The 17,790-nt window shown below is 39.6% G+C and overlaps 1 protein-coding gene across 5 annotated transcripts in view; it reads right to left on the bottom strand.

The window, feature by feature from the left end:
- The window catches only part of LOC112460002 (obscurin), a 35,918-nt gene that overhangs the window by 8,163 nt on the left and 9,965 nt on the right, over positions 1-17,790 (bottom strand). The window contains exons 4-25 of one of the 5 annotated variants that reach the window (XM_025024404.1): positions 17,185-17,307; positions 16,809-16,979; positions 15,580-15,661; positions 15,206-15,301; positions 12,891-12,983; positions 11,327-11,491; positions 11,041-11,178; positions 10,454-10,955; positions 9,840-10,100; positions 9,629-9,664; positions 8,596-8,841; positions 8,374-8,515; positions 7,774-8,171; positions 6,762-7,666; positions 6,029-6,608; positions 5,018-5,167; positions 4,337-4,441; positions 3,080-3,895; positions 1,585-1,987; positions 1,156-1,339; positions 758-1,058; positions 55-633 (exon numbers count right to left, since the gene is read on the bottom strand). In XM_025024404.1, the coding sequence (XP_024880172.1) occupies positions 55-633; positions 758-1,058; positions 1,156-1,339; positions 1,585-1,987; positions 3,080-3,895; positions 4,337-4,441; positions 5,018-5,167; positions 6,029-6,608; positions 6,762-7,666; positions 7,774-8,171; positions 8,374-8,515; positions 8,596-8,841; positions 9,629-9,664; positions 9,840-10,100; positions 10,454-10,955; positions 11,041-11,178; positions 11,327-11,491; positions 12,891-12,983; positions 15,206-15,301; positions 15,580-15,661; positions 16,809-16,979; positions 17,185-17,307 (6,476 nt within the window). The remainder of the gene's footprint in view (positions 1-54; positions 634-757; positions 1,059-1,155; positions 1,340-1,584; positions 1,988-3,079; positions 3,896-4,336; positions 4,442-5,017; positions 5,168-6,028; positions 6,609-6,761; positions 7,667-7,773; positions 8,172-8,373; positions 8,516-8,595; positions 8,842-9,628; positions 9,665-9,839; positions 10,101-10,453; positions 10,956-11,040; positions 11,179-11,326; positions 11,492-12,890; positions 12,984-15,205; positions 15,302-15,579; positions 15,662-16,808; positions 16,980-17,184; positions 17,308-17,790) is intronic. The other 4 variants (XM_025024405.1, XM_025024407.1, XM_025024408.1 and 1 more) reach the window with 4 other exon arrangements.

The following is a 17,790-nucleotide window of genomic DNA, read 5'->3' as shown; positions in this document are numbered from 1 at the left end:
GTACGATAAACATACAATTGACAATTTATTAAAAAGAAAATAAAATATACTCACGCGTAACAGCGACAGCACAGAGCGAAGAATTCTCGCCGCTGGGGTTCGAAACGACGAGCTTGTAGGCGCCGCAATCGGTGGGCTTCACCGTGTCAATCGTGAGCTTCGTGGTGCCGTCCGGCAAGGTACTGATCTTCACATGATCGTCCGGCGTGATTTTCTCACCGTCCTTGAACCAGGCGACGTTGGGTATCGGACTGCCATCCACCTTGGCCTTCAATTCCAGAGGCTCGCCCTCGTCGACCTCCGCCGATCTCGGTAACGCCTTACCGAACGAAGGCGCGGTCAACGTCATAGACAGATCGCAGCTGGTTTTTACGCTTCCGGCAACGTTACTCGCTTTACACGTTATTGTTCCGGCATCTTTCGCAGAGAAGGTTTTGATGGAGAGAGTGCTGTCCACTATGCCGTCCACGTGAGTCGTCACCTGATACCTTTCGTCCTCCTCGATGGTCTCACCGTTCTTCAACCATTCCACGCTCGGCCTCGGAATGCCGGTCGCGCGAATCTTCAGCTCGACGTCCTCGCGATCGCTGCATTGCATCTTTGACAGATCCTTCAGAAAGACTGGAGCTTCGGCTGTGGAAAATACAAGTGTGTTTTTATTCTAAACTTCTTTAATCCATTCAAACAGAAATGTCTATAAAATATCTCGTCACTTGCATGTGTGTGTTATATTTGGCTGAGAGTAAGATTTACTTACTGTGAGGCGTGAGAGTAGCTTGAGCGCTTGCTTCACCCAAATAATTCTTTGCCACAACGGTATAGACGCCTTCATCTTCTAGACTGAGCTTTTTAATAATGAGTTTGTATTTACAATTTCTCTTATCTTCTTCCATATCGTAATGTTCGTTCTTTTGCAGCTCCGTGCCGTTTTTTATCCATTTAATATCGGGTTTCGGATTTCCTTTGATAATAGCTTGCCATTCAACTCGCTCGTCAACCGACTCAGTGTGATCTCTAAAGCTATCGATTTCTGGTTGCAACAGAAGACTCAAGAATGCCTAAAGAAGCAAAAATCTCATTAATTATTGAATATAGTCTTCTATATTTTTCGGTTTTATTACACTCTATATTCTACTCTATATTCTAGATACTTACGCTACTCTCGGCTTCACCCCATTTATTCTTTAACTTTAAAGTATATTCTCCGGTATCTTCTTTAGTACACTTCGGTATTTTCAATGTGACTTTACTTTCTGTCAATTTATCCGCTGCCGGTCCGTTAGTAATGGTCCACTTAATTCTAGAATCATCAGCCGGAATTTCGTGACCATTGCTATACCTGAAAAAACACATACGTGTACAAAATAACATTTTTCAGTTTAATTAATGAAATCTAATTATACATATAAATATATTTTTTAAGAAAGAATAGACTTATAGATTGAAACAATAAGAAAAAAGATAATTTTTCTATTATTTCACACTATATTTTAACACATTTCTACGCATTTTAAATATCTTTTTGCTTAAATAAAATCCTATTTTTACTGAAAATTTCTTAGAATCTATACTGTAAATATATACCATGTGATGTCCGGGACCGGATCGGCCGTACAGACGGCTTTAAATTCGCCGTTAGCTTCGAGAGCGACGTCAACATCGTTGAGAGGCTCGATAAATCTCGGTTTCCGCAGCTCGTCGACGGTTTCGATTGTTAGGTAGCCTTCCACGACTTCCTCGCCCAATTTGTTGGTCAGAACGCACATGTAAAGACCCTCGTCCTCGAGGGTGGCCTTGCTAAGATCCATCTCGTACGATTCCCCGGAAGTTGCGATCCTCACTCGGTCCCCGGATCGAAGAGCTTTACCGTCTTTGAGCCACTTCACGTCTGGTCTTGGTAAACCAGTGGCTTTCACCACGAACTTCGTACTCTGTGTCTCGAAGATCGTTCGATCGGTGAGATCTGTGCTCACGACGTGAGGCGGGGCTGTGAGGAATGAGATGCGAATAGTGAATCGTTATACATATCAAAACGTTGATTTTGCATGGAAGCATGCCTGGTTTAAACAAACCCTTCCTCCTATCAATAATAAATTGGTGATAATAGAATGCATCAGAGTATAGTCAGCCAAAGAATGTTGTTATGCAATCAAATCTTTTTTCTGCAAAAAACGCTATTAAGATATATATTTTAATTTATCAAAATATATATGTGATATTCTAATTTAATTTATTTCGTTACATTGTATTTTTTTTGTACCAATTAATTTCGATTTTCAAACACTTGATTAACTTTAAACGATTAAAATAAACTACTTAAAACTTGTGATAGTGAGAATATTATCTAAATTAATTTACTTAAATTTATGTGGTATATAATATATATTAACGAAGATAACAATATAGTCTTTTTCTTTCTAATTAATACATACAAATATAAGTTTAAATGAAGACTACTGATACGTTTGTCCGTTTATCATTTGTGCTTTAGGTATTACGTTCTTAGTATACTTACCTAGAAGCTCTTGATTAAATAGGTGCTCAGAAAACCGCATAGTGAAGATTATAAAATTGATTATCGTATTTTAGAATAAAAGCTGCAATCTTACCTTGATATTTCTTTTAAGTTGGCGAAGAGTAATCGAAATTCCAAGGATACAGATAGTTAATATTGCGCATGGAAGCATAAATAATGTATTAATTAATATAACATAATTAATCTTATATTAAAAATAAAATATATATTATAAATATTATTATAAATAAAATTATATTAATATATGTATATATATTAAAAATACCAAAAAAGAAAGAGCAGATGGGATTTAAAAAAAATTACAAGTACCTATCATTTTAATATAATTTCCCATCAATGAACTGTCAATAGATATTTTATGTTTCCACGCGAATGAAATTATGAGAGCGTCACACATGCGAGAAAGAGGAAAGGGTGATAGAATTAGCGAGATAGATCTGTCAGCCATAAGTAGAGGTGATGCAACAATATATGTCTCGACGTGTCGTAGTACTTAGAGATTAGAGTTAGCTGCTGAAGCTACCGGGAATCTCGCGGTCGTACCTGACTCTCTGCCCGATTCTTTATCGAGGATTTCGTCTAATACGCTACGTTGCCGTTTAACACGAGCTAAAAGGTTCTTCATCTCCTCGTCGACTTCCTCGTCGTCGTCGTCATCGAGCTGCGCCTTCTGAGAACTCTGTCTTGACAACGTTTCGTTCGACAACGTCGAGGTTTTTGTCTTCTCAAGTTTCGCCGTTTCTTTCGATAACTCGACGGCTGAGCTTGGTGAATCTAAAGTTTGCTCCGCGACCTTTTTCACTGGACTCGCGTCGCTAATCGTAGAGCTTTGACTGGGCAAGTTTATCGTCTTCACGTCCAAACTTTCTCGCTTCAGAGTTCGATCCGACAGCGCCGCCGACAACGGCTCTTCCAAGGATTGCTCCTCGGCGATGGTCTCTGCGATCCTGGAGATTCTATGTAACTTAATGTCTTCTAAGGTTTTCTCTTCTGGCGTACCGTTGAAGGAGAGCTCATCGAGAATGCCGTTCGTCGTTTTCTGATCCTCTGGGAGTTGATCGGCCGATTGCACGTCCTCCGTGCTAACGTCTCGCGATAATGCCTTCAAGGTCGACTCGTCGTCGGAAACGGAGACAATCGTGACGAATCCGCGATTGGCACCTAAATTTGACTTCTTTTCCTCAGTTTCTGAAAATTCCTCGATCAATACGCCTTTTTGCGGCTTGGAATTCTCTTCTTGCACAGTGTAAGCGTAAGAGGCGACTTCTTCAACACGAGGTCCCGATTCGACACCGAATTCCCGACACTCGACCTTGGTCGCCGTCATCTTGCTGATCGTGTGACTTTCACCGGGACGACCTGCGAACGACCTGATCTAATACCTTCGACTATATACCAGCATCCCACGTACAATTGCGCGTATCTTCCGTATCTTTAGAAATGATCTCTTCATACTGTTACTAGAGAGTTGCGATCATAGAACTGTTTTCATAAATCGCACGTTTATTGCTTAAATCACGATGTTATGAGTCAGATATAAATACGATCGTCTATGTTGAAAGTAGACGATAATGAAAAATTTTGAAGCAAAACAATCTTTAAGTCTAAGCATACTCAGTTTTCAGGAGACGTATCACGGTTTCGTGTTTCCTGTTTGTTTGTGCGATTGTTAGTTATACGGAGTATCCAAATGACAAGTGTCTAAAAGACTTTGCAGGGTTCTGAAACACATCTTTTAAACTTTTATGTCGATTGGATAATCCGTAGGTATATGATAATGTGTGGAATACGTAAAGTTACCTGTAAGTATAGCTTCGTGTGATGTTGTAGAGGCCACAGAGATCGTGATTGTTTCATTGTCCCCTTGAATTACTTGGATGTTTTGTTTCTCCAGTTTGACGCGACCTAAATTTATCAGATATTGTTTCTACCGCTAAATGACTCTTAACCAGATACCTTCTCGATATTGCTAAGTTACGTAGCGTGCGTGCGTGCGTATTTGTGCATGATAAATTACGGTGCGCGTATCACACGACCTAATTCTCTACTTAATTTTCTAAAATTGTCATTGTGCACTTAAATAACACTTAAAAAAACGCTTAAAAAACTTTTAAGAAACGGTCGGTGACACTATGTGTTTCTAATCATCAACACATGAAAATACACGTAAAAAAGAAAAATCAAACAAAATTTCAAAATTCTAGATATTGCAAAAAATGTCACAAAAACCTAATTTGGCTCTCTAGCGCATGCAGTATTCTTTAATATTAATTATCTAGAAGATACTTTGGTTCTAAAATAAAAAGGTTTTTCCTATAGCGTGTAATGAAACCCTTATCGAAGCGTGTGACGTCACGGATGCTGTAATTGTCAAAGCGTCATTGCGTTCCAAATGCAGCAAAGTCAAAACTCTGCGTTTCTCACTCCTACGCAGTCTAATTTAGCTAGCCAAGTTAGCCAATTTAGCGCACATATGATTACCTTCCGGTTCCGATTCTTCGGCGCGCAGAGTCTCATCCTGCGGCAATTGTTCCTTCACCAATTTCTTCGTCCGTGTTTCCTCCACTTTCACCTCCTCGGCTTTCTCTTTCGGAGGCTCTATCTTTTCGACCTTCTCATCTTCCGTCTCAGCTACGGAAGTACATTTTTTCGAGTCTTTGATGTGATGACGTGTTTCAAGACGCGATATATCAACATATATGTTATGACACTTGGAGATTCAAAAGAATTAGCAACAAAAGATCGGAAGAATTTTGGAGCCAACATGAAACCGATTTTATAATTATCTACAAGTGGACTAATAAGAATACAGGAAGAAAAAACAAAGAACACATTTTGCGTCAACGTCAATAATGTGACGCGTCGAAAATGACGTTCCTCCCTTTCGTTTAAGGAAATCAGGAGAATTCTTTCTACACACAGGATCTTTTACACAGCTACAAAAACTATGAAAAAACTGTGTCGATTGAAGACCTCGTCGTTAAAGGCCATTTAAAATACTCCCAAGATATCACATTGGGAGAATGAAATGAGAATACGGCTTTATTTATACATTTAGTACTTACTGAACGCTGTCGAAACACGACGACTTTTACCGCTGCGATTTTTCAAAAATTATAGAAATGTATGCTAGCTGTTTATTATTACTGACCACCGTTCCAGCAAATATCACGATAATCTTTGTTGTAAAGTTTTCTTAACTCTACCAAAATTATCCCCGTGTTTAACTCTGGAACTCGATTGTAATATCAAATATGATCTCTCACTTCAGAAGAAATATTGCTATTTTGCAAATTGATCATTTTGCCATCATATATATATATATATATATATATATATATATATATATATATCGCGTTAATATCATTTCGTTATTATTATACCAAATTTGACAATTTGTGATACAATAAACTTGTAGCCAGATTTAGGCTCGCGTTGAATGGAGTCGAGTTCCAGAGTTAGGAAAGAAGATAAAGAGGCTCGGAAACTTACTCAACACGATGACTTTGCTCTTGCTGGTGACGTAACCCAGCTCGTTCTCCGCCCGCACCTCGTACAAGCCACCGTCACTGCCCTTCAGCAACGTCACCGTTAAATCGTAGCTCTCGTTGCGCTGGCTGTCCCTGGTAATCTTGATTCTGGCGTCCGCTGTCACCTCCTCGCCGTCCTTGTACCACTTGACTTCCGGATCCGGCGTGCCGGACACCTCGAGTGTCAACTTCAGCGTTTCGCCCTCCTTCAACCTCTGGTCCGCCAATTTCTTCAAAAGTTTCGGCCGAGTATTCACTGTCAAGTTGGAACTGCTCGAGTTCTCGCCGTACTCGTTCTGCACCTTGCAGGTATAACGGCCCTTCAACTCGGTCTTCACCTCCTTGATGACGAGCTTATAATTGTCGCCCTCTTCCACGCGAGTATACTCAGTGCGCTTCTCCGTGATTTCAACGTCGCCTAGAAACCAATGCACGCTTGGTTTTGGGAAGCCCTCGACTTCAACCACGAATTCAATGTTCAATTCGCCCTCGTTCGCACTGATGTCGCATAGTTTCGTCTTGAACCTCGGTATACCGCGTACCTGCGACAATATCGCGAAAGACATTAGAATTACATGATTGCAGAATTCGCTATTAATTTGCTAAATTCCAAATAAATTTTAGATATGTTTTGAGCAGGATATACAAGATTATTTCAAAATGTCAACTTTAGATGAAAGGATTAAATTATGTACCCTGACTCTCGTCTCGTCTGAAATTGTTCCATGCTTGTTCACCACCTCGGCCTTGTAAATCGCCGCGTCTTCCACCTTTGCACCGCTAACTGTGAGTATATAATTATTCCCGTTTTTCGTCATCTTTGTGCGATCGTTCGCCGTCAAAAGCTGCCCGTCCTTGTACCAATTGACTGTTGGTTCCCCATCGGACTCCACCTCGATCAAGAGATTCAATGTATCGCCTTCATTGATTACTCGTGGCTCGCCCAATCCCTTCTTAATCTTTGGCGGGCATCTGATGCCGACTTTCCAGATCTCGGTCGTCTGATTGATCTCATTTCGCGCGACAATCGAGTATGAACCGGCGTCGTTCAGTTTGGCGTTCTTGATCACAAGCTTGTACGTATCGCTGCCTTCCTTGATAATTTTGATACGATCGCTCTCTTCGATCAACTGACCGTCCTTGTACCAGGTCACTTCCGGCGCCGGGGTGGCCTCCACTTGCACGGTCATCGTGCCCGTCTCTTCGATGAGAATTATCATATCTGACTGCTTCTTCGTGATCTTCGGCGCGGACTTCACGATCAGCTCGATCTGCGTGCTATCCTCGCCGAGATCATTCTTCGCCGTGATGGTGTAAACGCCAGCATCTTTAGCGGTGACCTGTTTAATCACCAGTGACAAGGATTCCTCGTCTTCCCAGAGATACTTGATTCTACCACCGGCTATGATCTCCTGACCATCCTTGGTCCACTTGATGTCCGGCTTGGGATAACCCTTCACCTGCAGATCCAACATCGCGGAACCACCGGCGCTCACCTCGGACTGCTTCGATTCTGTTTGGAGTTTCGGTTTTTCTGGATCCTTCAACAATTGATTCACCGCGCCCTGCACTGTCAACTCCGCGCTGCAGCTAATGTTACCTAAGAGTATTTGAGAATTTTCCTAAGTTAATATTAATATAATATTTAAAACGTAACAGAGCAATATTGAATTAATATTATTAATTATCACACAATGTAATTTTTACCTGTGCTAGTCTGCGCCACGCACGTGTAAAGACCGGCGTCCTCGGGCTTCACGTGCTGGAACACCAGTGCCAGAGTGTCCTCGTTATCTTTGAAGAGAACCTTAAATCTCTCTTCAGGATCGAACGTCTGTCCGTCGCGCATCCAAATAAATCGCGGCTCGGTTCCAAGCTCGAGAAGACCTTCGGGAAGACCCTGGAAAAGTGGCTTTTCATCTGTCACCGTCACGACCGCCTCGCACGTAGCCTCGCCGTAGCGATTCATAGCCGTGCAGGAATACTTTCCAGCGTCCTGCTTCTGAACGTCAGCGATCACCAACTCGTAAAATCCCTTCTCGGCGTTGTCCCGAATAATTTTCACGCGTTCGTGCTTCGCGTCGATCAAGGTGCTGTTCTTGAAGCTAAGGAAAATATGCGTATTAATGTATCGATTTTTCTCAGGCCACAGACGTTTGAAATGGATCTCTCAATTTTTCCGAAATCCTTCTAACGTCTATGGCACATCTTTTAAATTTTTGTTACTTAATATTTAAGAGTTTCTTGTTTTCTTTTGTTTTTAATTCTAAAATATAAATAGAGCATTAGAGAAAATTTGAAACCTACAACTTCATTTCCGGATTAGGATCTCCTTTGACTTTAATCATGAAACGTAGGTAGGTATTCTCGAGGAGCTCGGTGTCCTTCAGACGCACCAAAAATATAGGAGCATTCGCTTCTGCCCTTGCCTTCTTCTCTTCTGAACTCACTACAATATTTTACATCAATAAAGAAACAAAATTATTTATCGTGTTCAGAATTGTTACATATCATAACATTGTTACTTACATTGTTGAACCACTAATTGAGCGGTGCACGTCGCTTCGCCGTTCGCATTCAGAGCACGCGCGATATATATGCCGGAATCTGACTCGTGAACGTTCTGAATCTCAAGCTTGCACGTATTGTCGGCCATCGTGGTGGTGACGCGATCGGCCAGCTTGTCTTCCATCGGTTTATTATCCTTCAGCCATTGCATCCTGGTGGTCGAGTCACTGGTTAACATCGTGCACTCGAAAGTGGCAACTTCCCCGGCTATAAAAAAACCAGTTCGTGTTAGCGCGAAGCAACGATGCGTCGTGATTCCGAAGGAAATGAGAGCGATGAGAAGCGAGTCCGTCAATTCCAATACGACTGTCCTATATCTAAAAATATTCAAAATAAACAGCGTCGAATGTGCCGTACTTTAATGTGATTCCTTTCAACATCAAAATAGGGAGGAGTACAAAAATGATTCCAGAATGGATTTACAGTAGTTATTACATGTACAATAACGATCTGACTGTTACATATACGTATATACATATACATCAAGTGTGAATGACACATAACACTGCTTTTGATATCGTGATTTATGAAAATATGAATGTGCATCAGGGAACAAACTCTAAAGTGCGTATCAAAATATATTACTATTTGATATCTGACAAAGAACTCATTTGCTATAAAAAATTTCGTCGACAATATAACATACATATACATAAATATATATTTCTAAACAAATGCCTTGATGTCGCTTTACGATTAAAGAAGCAATATAGTGTGAATATATGTCACTGCAAATGTCTGTGAGTGTAGAGATGATGTTGATGTCGGAATAACGTGTCAGTGTAGTGAAATGTAAATGTTTAGTGTAGATATTGTGTATAGAGCGAACATCTATGATTTTTAGCGTGTAAAGCGTGTTTAACCAGCCACGTGATATTACGCCTAAAAGCCGTGTACTCTATTGATCTATAAAAAAAAACATGGAAAGATATATAAAAGAAATATAGAGAACAGTGAACGCTGATAAACTAAAGCAAAGTACGTGTCACTTTACCTATGGCGTGTATCAATGCCTTTTTTGGTTGCATCGCTAAAACAATAAAAATGTATCTTATGTCTTGTGATAATCGAAGAGAGAAGTGTACGTATTATGCCTAGCGATCGTTTAATGCTATACACTTTCGTACGCCCCCGATTATCAATTAACAAAAATATCACTGTAATTAACAATAATGTAACTGTTGAAAACTTCGTCGCATACTTACGTTCTACACTGCATCCCTCTATCGTCTTGATAAACACCGGTTTGCCGGCGTCGGTGTCAAGAGTGATTTTGGCAGTTCTGCTTTCGACATTCGTGTCCGTTGCCGTGCCACCGCCGGCGATCGCAGTCTCGTAGGAAGTCGTGCTTTCCGATATCCGACCCATCCCTTGCGACGAGGAAGACATTCTCGTCTCGACAGCGGACGCCGCCGATTCCATGAAGGAGGACACGCCATTACGACTGCTCGATACCGACGAATACTCTACAGAGATATTAATCGGGAACTACCTTACTACTTGACATATAGTACGTTTATAAGATTCGGATTAGAATGCTTAAAATTATTTCTTTTTTTTTCTGTGAGCACCATATGAAATGGTGCGAGATTTATTGGCACTTTGCCGAGAGAAACGATATTTCAGAAATGACTCCTCCGTAAATTATTCTCGACATTCTTGAATTTGACAAATAAACAAATATATGTATAATAAGCGTTGCAACAACGACATATGTTTGGCGCAACATCGATTTACCAGTTTTAACGAGCTTCCACATGCGACATCAAATTAGATGAAAGATTTTTAGTACCCGACGATTTCACCAACAAGCTCTCACCTTCCACGACTTTCGAAGAGGCGCTGTATCGACTCGCGGAATATCTTCGGGACATGTCTGCTTGCGCTTCTTCGATCTTAGTCTTCTTTATTTCCGACGTATCGGTTGTGCCCACGGAATCCTTCCTCTTCTCCGCGACTTTCGTAGAGTCCTTAGTGTCTGTCTTCGCCTTTGCTTCTTCCTTCGGGTTACTCTGAGTTTTAGGCAACACTGGATTTGTGGCTTGCGGTTGCGGCGGCTCGATTTTCACCGGCACCGGCTTCTCCTCACTCCTGAGCTCGTCCTTGCCTTCCGGTACTTCTTCGGTCACTTGAAGATCATCCGCTGCATGCTCGGCGAGAGCGACCAAATCACTCGCGTACTGACGGATTTCCTTGAGCCAGCAGGCTTTCACGGGATCTTTGTGAGCTACTAAAGTGATGGGGTAGTTGGATACAGCCGGATTATGGAGTTCAAACGATCGTATGTTGTCGAGATGGTCCTTCACTTCTACTTCCGGTAACTGGAACAAAGCATCGAATGTGTTGTATTATTCTATGCGGTTTAATTGCAAATATTGCAATGTCGTCTTTTCGATCCTTTCTTACTCGAATAATGTCCTTTAAGATGAAAACTGATCTGTCCTCCGATATCCGTCTGACTTTGCAAATGAGAATTCGTGCTTTGAACAAGAATAAGTATCTTTCTTTGCTTTTTCCTTCTTTATCAATAACCGTGTACCATTCCTGAAAAACACGTAACGCAATTTTTATCTAATCAAGAATTTAAGATTTTACGATTGGTAAAATTCTACTTGTTCGTATCTTATTATCGCAAGCAAAACGACCAGTTCCTAATTTTCTCCTTATTATCTTCTAACACACATATACTTACGTGCGTGAGTAATCTACCAAGTTTGTGAATGTTCCCTTTGTACCCTTCGATATTGCTTATAAATTTATTGTCGGTCGCCCTATGGGGGATTCCTAGCATCAACTCTAGCGCCTTTTGTAGGTCGTCGCAATTTTCGCCTAATCGGGTCGAATACTTCACCAGCTCCTGCAAAGAATATGCGCAAATACACTCGTTAATTTCTTTCTGTACTATAAATTCAATTAGTTAATGAATTCGATAACTTTAGCGACGGAATAAACCGACGTGAGATTCGTTTCAGTCCGTCTACGATCGCACGAATTTTACGCAAGGTCTCATCCTTGGACCGAATTAACTTATATACTTCGATATACGATTATTACCGTCGCAATTTTCCACGCTTGCACCTGTCTCGTGTTTGCATAGACTTTTTCCATAGAAGCTAAGTCGTGACTCGATAGATAATCTACTATATAGACGAACGCGCGCTTTTAGCTCGCTAAATTCGTACAACGCCCACACATTCGTGCGAACACAAACGCGAAATGTTCTATCGCATCGTTTTTAGAGAGGCCAGATTTATCGAAAGATATATCCTACGTTAAAGTACGAAGGAACTTTTAATCGCGTGAGAACGGAAAGGATTTCTTAATAGAGGAAGTCGTACGATTATACACTCCACTTGTTCTAAATTTAGCAAACTTGTTGATGTCGACGAAGGAATAATTAACTACGTTATATTTTCAGATTTCTGAATGTTTACCACGCTTATTTTAAAACGCGTAATCGTTAGAGCGGCGGCGGTCTGCTATCAACAAACAATGTATAGGCCAAAAACTATTTAACCGCAAATCATTCTTGCTTATACTTCAATGTAAAAGTTGCCGCCTTGATGTTCATTTTCCCGGGCAACTGGCCCACTTGCTAATAAAATTAATCCACTTGGCTTAGTGGCTTAGACGAATGTCACGACGAACACTATATAAATACTTGAACAATCTTGATCCAATTGTTAGATTATGCAAATTTTTGGTTAGATCTAGAATTCTTCTATACTTTTCTATTATGCAAAAAATTAAATACAAATAAAAATATCTGTTAAATTAATTCTAAATTCTTAAGAGACACATATTAATGGCAATTTTGTTGCGTGATTTAAAATTAAGAGGACGCGCGTCTCGTTAATCTGTAATGTATACGTCGAATGAATGGCTGTGATAATTATGTCGAGGAGACACGAATTCAAGGCAAAGTGGAAAGCGCTTTAGCGCCGCGCTATTTCCGTCCGGCGCAATAAAATTCGAGTGGAAATATAGGTCGTGCTGTATATCTTGTGTACTCAGTTTTGTCTCATATATTGTCTCGTTACACGATTTTATCAGCTAAAAAAGTATCGAGCGTACTAAAACATTCTTGTATTACTCACTTTTGAAAATAATCTCTTTAAAGATGCTGTTCAAAACTCGCAAGTTAATGATGCGTTTGTGTTGTCGTGAGTGTTTGCATAATAAGATTATGAGACAGAAAATATTGCGATCTTGCAATGAATCTCGTCGAAATGAAAGCAAAATGTTATTTTACATACCTTTAACAGGAGCTGGTAGTCGTTTATGCGTTGTATCGGGAGCTTCAGGTGTTCTGATATACTCTTGTCGTCACCCAGAGTCTGGCTCAATTCCTGCAAGAAACGAAGCGATGGTACGACTGATTGGAACGTCCAGTTTTGTCAACGTCGTGGTATATAGATATTCAGAACAAATTTCTGTGTAAATTCTATACACAAAACGTTTTACATGAAATTAAAGTTATATTAATGAGAGTTCAAATCTTAGATCTTTAATTTTCACCGAGATTCCTATAAGAGTTCCTTCATTATTCTTATGCGTCTACCCATCTATGTGATCTCGGACTGAAGCTATATGTTCTCCTACTTACAATCTTTTCATGATAAATTTAATATATCAAACTTGAAATTCTGTCGCGCATACACAAATCTCATTGCTATTTCCGTATCTATCTAGTTCACGAAGCGTGACTCGTAATTAGAGCAGATTGAGGAACCGATAAATCATAGCACGTTTTTCGGGCTAACAACCGAGATCGAGGTGCTCTCAACGGTGGTTCTCGCGGCGCAACGAACGAATTTGCCGAGACACCGTAATTCGACACCCGCGGGGAAGATTTGGAATGAACACGTGTATTTTTGGATGTGTGACTGAATTTTGCGTGCAAACTGCGGGTGTGTGTCACCCCCGCAGAGCGCGTGGCCACCACGTTCGCACAACGGGATGACGACGACGCACGGGATTGACGTATCGCGGCGTCTCGCAACTTTCGCATAGCAGAACGGAAGAACATTTGGAGAACGGAGAACGCAGAGTGTATTTGCCATTGGACGCGCACCTTGAACGGGGAAGGAACACCCTGAGATCGAGGTACTTCGTACTGGTCGAGGTATTTCGTCGAGGTACGGTCGTCGCGAAGGGTGCTCGCAGATGGACTGCGCACAGGAGTCCGGCTCCTGATCAGATTTCTTGGATCGCGCGGAGATTCTCACATACGGACAGCGTGGTGGTCAGTGGTCCGCGGTACTGAGGAGGAATCTTCGGGCGCTCGCAACCGCCGCCGCGGCAAACTCGGAAGACCAATACGGCAACGGCTATACTTAGACGCCGGACGATTTCGTGTGCGACTGACCACGCGCGAAAACAACACGAAGATCGCGCGGAGATCATCGATACACTGAGTCCCGAGATGCGTTCTTCTCGTGTCTATCGCGCAGCAATCTCTTTCCTCTTATTCGTCCTCCAGCACGTGTAAAGGATGCGTAAGAATCCGCAGGAAGACGATAAGAATCTGGAGTACCTTGCTCGATAAAAATAATTTCGCAGAGAATTTGAGTCTTATTGAAAACCAGATTAATCACTTTATTGTTCTATCTAACTGATAACATAATTTTACATTAGAAAAGTTGCAAATTATAAATATAAATCTTGAAACAGTTTTATGTTGTGACAAAAAACGTTCAACAATGGAAAATGTTCTTTTCTACAATATCGCAGTGTCGATGTCGTAATATACAATATTGTCTATGATGTGTATTCTGAACTTTAATAAAAACGCATTTTTCCGAATAGCACGCATCTCGATACTATCAGTCGTAGGTAAGAGAAGCGAAAGATGTTCCGTCTGTTAAGAATAAACTCAGCTATTTCGAGGGCTGGACACACGCCCGCATATATCCCCCGCATGTTATATAATTACATCATTTTCTCCGATCCATACCGCCGCCGCGCCGCGGCGATCGAATATGGAATTCCGATAAAAGCTCGCAACACGCGTGACGTGTTGAAGTTACAAATAAAAAGACATCTATTTTGAAGTTTTAGAGCAGTTATGTAGGCTGGATCAAAAGCTTTTAAAAGATATTATTATAATAAGTAATAAACAGTCTGCAGAAAATATTTTTTAAGACATAAAAATATCATGTATAATATGCCGATATACGTGCGTTTTAATACACACACACACACAGTATCTAGTATTTAATTTATATCTATTTTTATATTTTTATTTTATTATTATTATTATTATTATTTTGTTAATAGTTTATATTTGATTTTGCACCTAGACGTAAATATATCTTTCAGTATTTTTAGAAAAGTGAAATATTAGTTTGCCATCATACCTATATTATAGTCTTGATATTTACATAATTAATGCCAATTTGTTACGATTCGCGTGGTTAAGTTTTATAGGTAATCCAATTTAGTTTGGAAATTGAATCTCGCATTTCAGTCTCGCTAATTCAAGCTTAGTAATTAATACTTATCTAAGAGCGACACTCTCATCCACAAATTAGTAAGAAATTCGCGATTGTAATGATAGAACACAACTTGCCTCAAAGTATTCGCGTACTTCGTCGTTTGTCTGAAGAAATTCCTGAGCAGCGGGCTCGTCTCTGCAATACGCCACGTGCTTGTCAAAGTCTCTCTCCTGGAATAGAATAGCGTTTGTTATATTTTAAACTTTAAACAATTCGATCAAAGCATTAGCTGCGTAACGTAATGTCAAATGTATTTCTTCATAAAATGTTCGCTCATAAAAATTTCCATTTTATATCTTCAAAAGTGCAATTCTCACATATCAAAGAAACACTATTTCATTTTGCGCTCTTGCGCAGAGAATTATACAAATACAATTAAAAATAATTATTTTAATATGCGAACGTCAACATAATTATTAACGATTACTGACAATGTATATGCACTTACCAGTCTCAAGAAAGTTCTGCCGAGCATACGTGGTTGATCCGCATAGTACTTGACGCCCTCGATCAACACCCTGCCGAACGATCTAAGTAAGGCCGGAATTAATTATCATGCCAAAGTCACACCACGCCTAACATGCTACGGAATGGAAGTCTGTGTCATCTTCAGATTGCGACACGCTTCATTTAGGAGCGATACATAATGCAAGGGTAGTCTAGTCACCCAAGAAATGTGGCATATTTTGAGAAATGGTCACTATTATTTACTGATATACAGAGGGTGGAAACGAGTCCTACGGGTTTCACGAAAGAAATTAGAATCTAATTTAATCTCAGATTAAAACAGCAAGATCAACATCGATAAGTGCTGATGAATTAACATCGGTCGAGTTAGTAATAACGTAGTCAGTACAAAATCAACTTCTACCAATGTCGTACATCAATGTCATAAGTAACATGATAATTTTCTTTTGTAACGAGATTAGAGAAATATCTATATATATTTACTTCAAGCTTATGCAGTTTTACAGTAATATTTGATTTGTTACATCTAAAATCATGTCTAACGTTAAAGTAGGGCATTGTAATTAAGTTCTCAAAAAGCGATAATATAGATACAGATTAATTTTTGGGGGCACGTTCACATATACGAAGAAGCACACTATCACACAAAATACGCTTCGACGATAAACTTACGCTTTGTACATCGTATTCCGCTATAAGTGAAAGAATAATGTGTGGAGAATTGTATGCGTATATAACGTGATCGTGTATAATACAGTATTGTGTACCGATCTTTTGGTGATATAATTGATAAGCCAATAACAAAAAATGTACATTAAAAAATTACTCGAGTGAGCATGTGTTTCTTCGATGTGTTCACAATTGTGAATAATAAAATAATTATTTATGTTTTATGTAATTCACATAATAGAATATTTAGATAAATAATAATACATAATCTGTATAATCTCCGTAAATATACTGAATCTATGGGAAGATAAAATTTATAATATTTATAATATTATTTCATAAACTTCACAGATTATTTGCGCCTAAAAATAAGTGTGTACGTCTAATATTCTTTATTTTCACTAAATTGAATAAAAGCCAATTAAAAAAAAAACCAGAAGTGTGTCAGGTATTGTATAATGTATCCATGAATGCTCGTCTGAGAGTGTTGCAACGCACCTTTGCGTTTTCCTATGAGCTTATGTTGCTGTAAATACATACGTGTTATGAAAATCAGCTATTTGCTTCAGATTAGTGAAGATAATTTCTTTGTTATCTCGTACGGCCCGCGGGACGCCAGGATTGTCGAGGGGCTTCAAATAACGTTCGACGACGAGCTGAACATCCCTGCCGAACTCTTCCTCCGTCTCGATTAGCTCTTTCACGACAGCTCTGTAAGCAAAGCGAATGTTGAAACATTTTTGTCTTACTGTTAATTGTATTAATTATAGCATAAAATGTTTGCAAAGATTGAGAGTATCGTAATTAAGTTTGTGATATAAAATAAAGTATAGATAGAAGGAAAGATTGACTTCAAATATAATTGAAAATTATAAGAACGCGTTTACAAAGTTGAAAATTAAGTGCAGATACATACTCTCGTCGATAATGAGAATCTTCTGGCCGACTCATTGATGAAGTCTCTTCGCTAAGTGCCGTTTGCATTAAAATGGATGAAGGTAGCCATCCTTGCCTTCCGTCAGATGTACGAACGTATACCCTGTAAAGTAACAAATCCTATTAGACATTTGCATATTGTAAAGAGAAATATCTTTCGCCAAATACTTGCATTTGTCTAAGATTACAGACATTCGACAATTTTATAATATTTTACGTCTTTGATAATAACACTTCATTGAAGTCATGATAGTCATATTAATCATTTCTGATAATCCGATTGTACATTTTTAGCATTTAAAAAAACTAATTAAATGGTCATTTTTTGTAAATATTTTTTATATAAACTTTGTTGTCAATACTTTTCGTCGATAAATTTTAAAATTCATCTAATAACTAGACTAGATCGAATCGGATGTTATCGAAAGAGGTGATATATAGATAGACATTCGAAAGCGTAGGAGTCGCGCAGTTATATTTACACAAAATGACTAAGGCATCGGTCCATCTTGTCATCGAAGTCATCGTCCATTCACAGAACGCAAAATCTGTTGGCGAACGTGCTCGAATTGCTACATAGGTGCTT

Source organism: Temnothorax curvispinosus, unplaced genomic scaffold (genome assembly GCF_003070985.1).
Source record: "Temnothorax curvispinosus isolate PA1 unplaced genomic scaffold, ASM307098v1 QBEX01010285.1, whole genome shotgun sequence".
Taxonomy (NCBI): domain Eukaryota; kingdom Metazoa; phylum Arthropoda; class Insecta; order Hymenoptera; family Formicidae; genus Temnothorax; species Temnothorax curvispinosus.
This window is presented reverse-complemented; position numbering and strand designations above follow the sequence as displayed.